The following is a 7,031-nucleotide window of genomic DNA, read 5'->3' on the forward strand; positions in this document are numbered from 1 at the left end:
AAAAAAAACATTTCAAAGTTTACTGAATGCCGTTTCTGATATCAAATGAATCAAAAGCCAGCGCATAGAAAAAAACTCATGAAAAACAGGGATAATAATCAAATGGGCGGTGGGGAAGTTGATATAAAATACCAGGTACACTTGTTTATAATATCCTGCTAGTTTGTGGGAATAAGAAATGAAGATTGAAGGTCAAGGATAATTACCGGTTGCCCCATGTTGGCGCCCACAGTTCTGAAACTAAAACTAGAACCTCATACCCATGGTTTTATTACGTGGTTTTGGATTATCTTTAGTTTTTTTACCCTGTTTGGTAAGTTGACAACTAGTACTCGAATTTCCTGAAAACAGGGAGCTGCGTCTGTGGGCCTGCCCAGGCTTTCCCAAGATACGTGGCGATCTGTTAAATTCTACGAGTTTTACGCGCTTTACGCGCCATTATATCTTTTGACTGCTTTGCTTGAGAGCTGATTCAAAGCAGCCCTATTCTGTACCCCTCTTTGGAGTCTTGGAATACTGTACTCTTCTTATTTTACATATTTAAAGGTTTAATTATATATTCTTCTAAAAATTTCTGATTTTATCGTCCTTTACAATGTACGTCACTGATTTAATTTTTGAAATTTAATTAATTTTAAATTGATATTTTGATCGATATTTTCGAAAATCAATTTTTGTAACATAGTTAATTAATGGTCACCAAAATCGGCTTAATACATCAATTTGATTAGTGAAGTGAAACAATAATAAAATTATCACTAAAGTCAGTGACAAGTACAATCCCTCAATTGTACTCAATATTTAATAAAAGTAACCGATCTTATTTAATCACTTTTAAAACTAGACTCGTCAATATTAACATCTTTAAACTTCTTGCTAACCGAGTCCTTCTTAAATTATAACACATCAACATTTTTCATCATTAAATATTGAGAAAAATTAATAGAACGTTGATGACTTTAGTGGTCACTATCTTGTACTATTTCAATTCAGTGACTAATTTGATAGATGAATAACCAATGTGATAATTAACCCGTGATTAGGTATAAACTGGTCAATAAAGTAAAGATGATATATCATTTAATTAACTGATTTTAACGGGATATTATTTTGATAACTAAAGTTATATAAAATATTATATATATATATTAAAATAATATATATATATATACCTCTATGTATTTTTATTTAAATATGATAAAATAATTAAAAAATGTAATAATTTTTCAGCAACTTTTATTGGATAATCATGACGCTGCATTATTTTTTTAATAATATAATCAACAGATTATAAAACTAAAATTGGTCTGGGGTATTTTTTGCATATAGGAATTTATTATTAATAATAATTTAAAGATCAATTAGAAATTATCACCTAAACCTAATATATTATTGTGTGCTCGTGATATACGATAAAAAATTTCTATATATACACTTATTCAGGAATTTAATTTGAATTAAGCCTTTAAAAAAAATTGCCCACCAGAGCATAATACACGTTCACATTCCACAGGGTAGTAGCGAGTGATTACAAACGCGAAAGGATGTAAAAGTCGACAAACGCGAAACGAGGTAAAAGTCTACGACTGATAATTTGCATGTGAAGTCTTTGGTTAATTAGATTAGTAATAAAAAATCAGGTTCAATATTAATGCTAATTAGTAATGGGTTTTTTAGGCTCACAATAAGCACTAACTTATATTTTGATTGGTCCTCTAGTCATAAATATTGATGGACCTTCTGCATTTACAACAACTCCATTAATAAAAATGCAACAAACTCATAAAATTTAGTGTTTATTATGGACACTTGGGCACAAATTAGAGAGACCGAATTACTAAATTCCATGAATTAGTTATCGATCTTTCTAATGTGTGCCCAAGCGTACATAATAAGCACTAACTCCCATGAGTTTGGTACATTTTGATTGGTGGAGTTGTTGTAAATGCAGGGGTCCATCAATATTTATAATTAGATAATCAATCAAAATGCACCAAACTCATGAGAGTTAGGGTTTATTGTGTGGTTTTGGGCATATATTAGAAAACCCGATTAGTTATTTGTAGTACTCCCTCTGTCCCCTAGAAAGTATACATTGGGGGACGGGGAGCCGACACACATTTTAACGCTCCTTTATAACATATTTGCATAAATTATTTTAATTTTTTTTTCTTCTGAATAAAAATTTGATATTTGAAGTTTAATAAAAAAAAGAAAATTTTAAAAATAAATTAGGGAAATATATTTTTTATTCACTTTAAAATGCGTGTCGAACATTGAAAAAAAACTGTATACTATCGGATGGGACAGAGGGAGTAGTTGTTAATAAAAAATAAGGTTCAAATAGTAATAGCCAAGTTCCATGAATGTGGAAACCCTGGTATTTCAAAAACAATCTACCACTGTTTTGGAAACAGCTGCGGCCCGTAGTACCATCTCCCCTCTACAAACCAAGCGGCCGTGGACCCCATCCTCATATAAATAAACCTCCTATATCATGGCTTCTTTACTTGTCTATCATATCCCAAACACTTCCACAACTCTCTCAAAAGCCAACAACATCTCTCGATATTATCATACTCACAATGCGAACGAGCTGTAATGGATGTAGAGCTCTCCGTAAAGGATGCAGTGATGACTGTAGCATCAAACCTTGCCTTCAATGGATCAAAACTCCTGAGTCTCAAGCCCATGCTACTGTCTTCTTGGCCAAGTTTTACGGCCGAGCTGGCCTTTTAAATCTTGTCAACACTGGCCCTTCCCATCTCCGTCCTGGTTAGTTCTCGCTTATATACTCCCTCCGTCACTTTTTAGTTGTCAATTTTTATTTTTTTTTGTTCGCGTTTTTAGTGGAATGAATAATAATATTTTCTCATTATTTATTTTCATGATCGATAAAATTAAAAATTTGATGTGCCTTGTTTAACAATTTTGCTCTGCTAATTTCAGCAATATTTAGGTCACTATTATACGAAGCTTGTGGTCGAATAGTGAACCCAATATACGGGTCGGTCGGGTTATTGTGGTCCGGAAATTGGCAGCTTTGCCAAGATGCTGTGGAGGCCGTTTTAAAAGGAAGCCCAATTACTAAAATTTCAAGTGAGACCGCCGAAACTGATAATGGGCCACCTCTCAAGGCCTATGACATCCGTCATATTCCAAAAGATGACAACTCTTCCGGGTCAAACCAACTTCACCGGGTCAGGAATCGGTGCAGGTTCAAGAAATCAGCTGCAAAAAAGCAAGATAATTCGGGTTGGATCCGACCCGAGAATGAGTGTGCCCGGTCACCAAGTCATGAGTCAGCTTTGAGCCATTTATCTGAGGTGGCTATTAATATGGAGGCTTCTGAGATCTTGGCTTGTGAAGATGAGGGTTCGGCCCATTGTGGAGCTGATGGAGAAATTGAACTTGAGTTGACGTTGGGCTTGAGATTCTAGGCTTAAAGGAACCCTCCAATTTTGGGCTTAGATAATAATGGGCTTTAAGGCTTGTATACTTTTTGATTTTCATTAGAGGCTTGATGTACAAATTGTGATTATAACTTGTACTACAGATAGATAACTGGGCTTGATCCTTGAAACTTTCAATATGGAACTTTTTTCGTTAGTTTTCACATTTTTCTTTTTGCTCGGTAGTTTCCAAAATCTTTAATATTATATTTGAGAACAATTAATCCGATTAATTTAAATGATGAATTTTAAAACTTTTGACTAGTATAGAATAAAATATTTAAAGTTACGAAAACTTAAGATTATCAGGGTTTACCAGTGCAAAGGTAGCGGCCGCGCGGGTTACTTCAGGAAAAAATGAATTCTTTTTCATCCTGTTTATATAAACTTTGGCATAAACTTTTAACATTTATATACTTATATAATAAGAGTTTTCACTCGTAAATAACTCTCTTATATAAAAGAAATACTACTTAATAACACCATTATGACAATTTAGCTTTTGTTAAAAAAAATATATATCATAAAGTTAAAAGATGATCAAAGTTAATATCGAATCTAATGTGTAATCTCACTTAGATTTTTAAAATTAATATAATTATTAGTGATGAGTGATACATGAATATCTTTTGGTGACATGCCCTTTAACCAATAGCCTTGTATTTATCAATGATGAATGATTCCTGAAGATTCTGTAGTGACATGCCCTTAAACTGATCGCCTTGTATTTATCGGTGATTACTCACTCTGTTTTTTTTTTATTTGTCGCTTTGTGTATTTCAATGTGGTTTGACCTGCTAGTTATAAATATGATTTTAAAATTTAAATTAAATTAAAAAAAAATAATTTATAAATGATAATTTTAACTAGCCGGTCATAGAATATTGAAATGTGTGTAAGAGGGAGTACTGATTATTGATCAGTGATTAGACTTGATTAACAAGTGTGGCATCTGAATAAATCAATCAAATTGGTAGTCACAAAGAAATCTGTCAGTGATAGCCTGTCATTTTTTTTTGGTGAGTGATAGTGTATGTTCCACAAATTGGTATTCGTCATATACTTCAGCAGCCTATGGATTTTTTACCAAAGATCCCTGCTTCCATAAAATATTCATCTTCAAGTTCAGTTAGCATTGAGTTTCAATTTCATAAAATATCTAGAGAGATGCATAATCAAATAAAAGCAGCAGAAATAGACCAAGAGACCTCGGTTTAGTTTGTTAATAGTTTCCACTCTGCAAGAATCTCTGCTAATCTTGTTTACACTCTTACGTAACAGACCAAACCAAACCAAACATAGCTGATACTTGAAATATATATATCCACTACCAAATACGAACAAACATATTCAATATATCGGCTTCTAAATATGAAACAGGGATGGTAAAACGATGCAGGTTGATCTTACCCATACTCTTTTAAGCAGAGAGGAGCAGAAATGTATGCACCAACAACAATAATAATCATAGCGGTATAATAACTATAAGTACATTTCTTTTAGCCAAGCATGCTGTACCTAACTTGTTACAATTCATATAAAGATTTACAGCTGTTTATTGTTTTAATGACAACTAGAACATGTACACTTCATAACACCAATGACATGATTTTAATGTATGACAGTGATCGGCGGTTCGTTTCGATCGGTGCTCAACCATATTATTGGACCACCTGAATTAATCCCTCCCCTTTTCATTTAAAGCTTCACAACTTCCGGGATGTGCACCGGATATCTATCAATGCAATCCATCCACGGTCCATCACTAGGTGTTTTTACCGTCCGATTACACTTCCACACCGCACTGTTACATTTAAAACCGCTCCCGAACGCAATTTGCCATACCCTGTCGCCTTTTTTCATCCTCCCCTTGGCTTCAATGTAGCTCATTTCGTACCATAACGAAGATGAGGACGTGTTACCAAACCTATGGAGCGTCATTCTTGAGGCCTCCACGTGTTCTGCTGAGAGCTGTAGATTCTTCTGGAGCTCGTCGATCACTGCACGACCTCCAGCGTGGATGCAGAAATGCTCGAACGCCAGCTTGAAATCGGGGATGTAGGGTTTCCATTTAGGGTTAAAGATTTTTCGACCAATGAGAGTGAAAAGGAAAAGGAGCTGTTCTGACGCAGGAAGGACTAATGGACCAATTGTAGTTATATTTGATTTGAGAGCTTCGGCAGCAATTGCCATAAGATCTTTCGATAAATTGATCCCGCATTTTCCTTGCGCATCCTCTTCTTCATAAACACATCTATAGGCCTTATCATCTCCTCCTTTGTGTGTTCGGACAATTCTAACCAACCGATACTTGGCTCGAGTTCTTTCGCGACGCTTGTTTGATAGCAACAAGGCCGCACCTCCCATACGAAACAAGCAATTCGGAAGTAGCATGGCGCGCTCATTACCTTGATAATAATTGGGTGTAATTATCTCGGTACTTACAACAAGAGCATTAGAATTCGGATGTGTTTGAAGTAAATCACGAGCCAAATCGATAGAAATTAAACCAGCACTACATCCCATACCGGACAAATTAAAGCTCCTCACATTACTCCTCAATTTGTACTTGTTCACAATCATCGCTGACAAAGACGGAGTAGGCGAGAACAAGCTACAATTGACGATCAAAATATCAATATCTTTCGGCTTTAGGCCTGTTTTCTGGAACAAGGAATCGATGCTCGAGAAAATAACAAGCTCCGCTTCGCCACGTGCAGCTTCCATAGTTGGTTTAGGAGGAATGTAATGAATAGCAGGAGGTAGACAAGTTTCTTCCCCTAGTCCAGACCGCTCCAAAATGCGCATCTGAAAATCGACTGATTTAGGGTTGTCTTTCAGAATGAGCCTCGAATGTTCCATAAATGTCGCGAACGGGACTCTAAAGGTGACTGGAGGCTTGTAACACGCGTAGTCTACTAAGTAAATCGATCGGGGCTTGGACATGAAATAGACTGTTGAGATGAAAATGATGAGAAAAGTGGAGCAAAGGACCTGGAGAGTGTCAAGCTGAATAGACTGCAACATCTGTACGAGTTCATTCGGGCCGATTCGGAGAATTTCGAGAGAAATGGAGGCTATGATTGGGATAAGTAGTAAGGTAAGAATGTGGTTGATGAGGTATTGGTACCCAAGTTTAACATACTTGAGCCTCACGGAGTTGGTGAAATTGGGCAATATTTGGGGCATTTTGATATCAGGTTGATAAAAGTATAATATATTTACAGAACTTATTGAGGTATGAAGGAAGGAAAGATGCAGAAAGGAAGATAAAAGGGATGCAATATGATAAAGTGAGAGGAGAGGGAAGGTGGGAGATTTAAAGGCCTAATAAAATGAGATGAAAGGAGGGGCAATCAATATGAGGCAGATGAGAAAATTTAATGATCCAAAACTTCACCTTCATACTGCTCTCCTAATTAGCTATAGCTAGCTGTCTTTTATTGTCAGTCATCACAACTAATTTATAAATATTAATTATAATTTAAGTAAGCCTGTCTTTATTTACAACAAAAAATAAATTTTATCTAGTATAGCCTCCAGGCCAATTCCAGAGAACTGAACCTGATATTGTATTAT

The 7,031-nt window shown here is 35.3% G+C and overlaps 2 protein-coding genes across 2 annotated transcripts; one reads left to right on the forward strand and one right to left on the reverse strand.

The window, feature by feature from the left end:
- The first annotated feature begins 2,437 nt into the window (after positions 1 to 2,437).
- LOC141723482 (LOB domain-containing protein 41-like) lies at positions 2,438 to 3,616 on the forward strand. The gene is made up of 2 exons (XM_074525301.1): positions 2,438 to 2,775; positions 2,950 to 3,616. Exons 1-2 carry the CDS (start codon positions 2,586 to 2,588, stop codon positions 3,438 to 3,440), a joined length of 681 nt encoding a protein of 226 aa, XP_074381402.1. The 5' UTR covers positions 2,438 to 2,585; the 3' UTR covers positions 3,441 to 3,616.
- A 1,279-nt stretch (positions 3,617 to 4,895) lies between these two features.
- LOC141723483 (3-ketoacyl-CoA synthase 6) lies at positions 4,896 to 6,792 on the reverse strand. The gene has a single exon (XM_074525302.1). The coding sequence runs from the start codon at positions 6,639 to 6,641 to the stop codon at positions 5,151 to 5,153; it is 1,491 nt and encodes a 496-aa protein (XP_074381403.1). The 5' UTR covers positions 6,642 to 6,792; the 3' UTR covers positions 4,896 to 5,150.
- Positions 6,793 to 7,031: the final 239 nt, after the last annotated feature.

This window comes from Apium graveolens, chromosome 5, assembly GCF_009905375.1.
Source record: "Apium graveolens cultivar Ventura chromosome 5, ASM990537v1, whole genome shotgun sequence".
NCBI classification, from domain to species: domain Eukaryota; kingdom Viridiplantae; phylum Streptophyta; class Magnoliopsida; order Apiales; family Apiaceae; genus Apium; species Apium graveolens.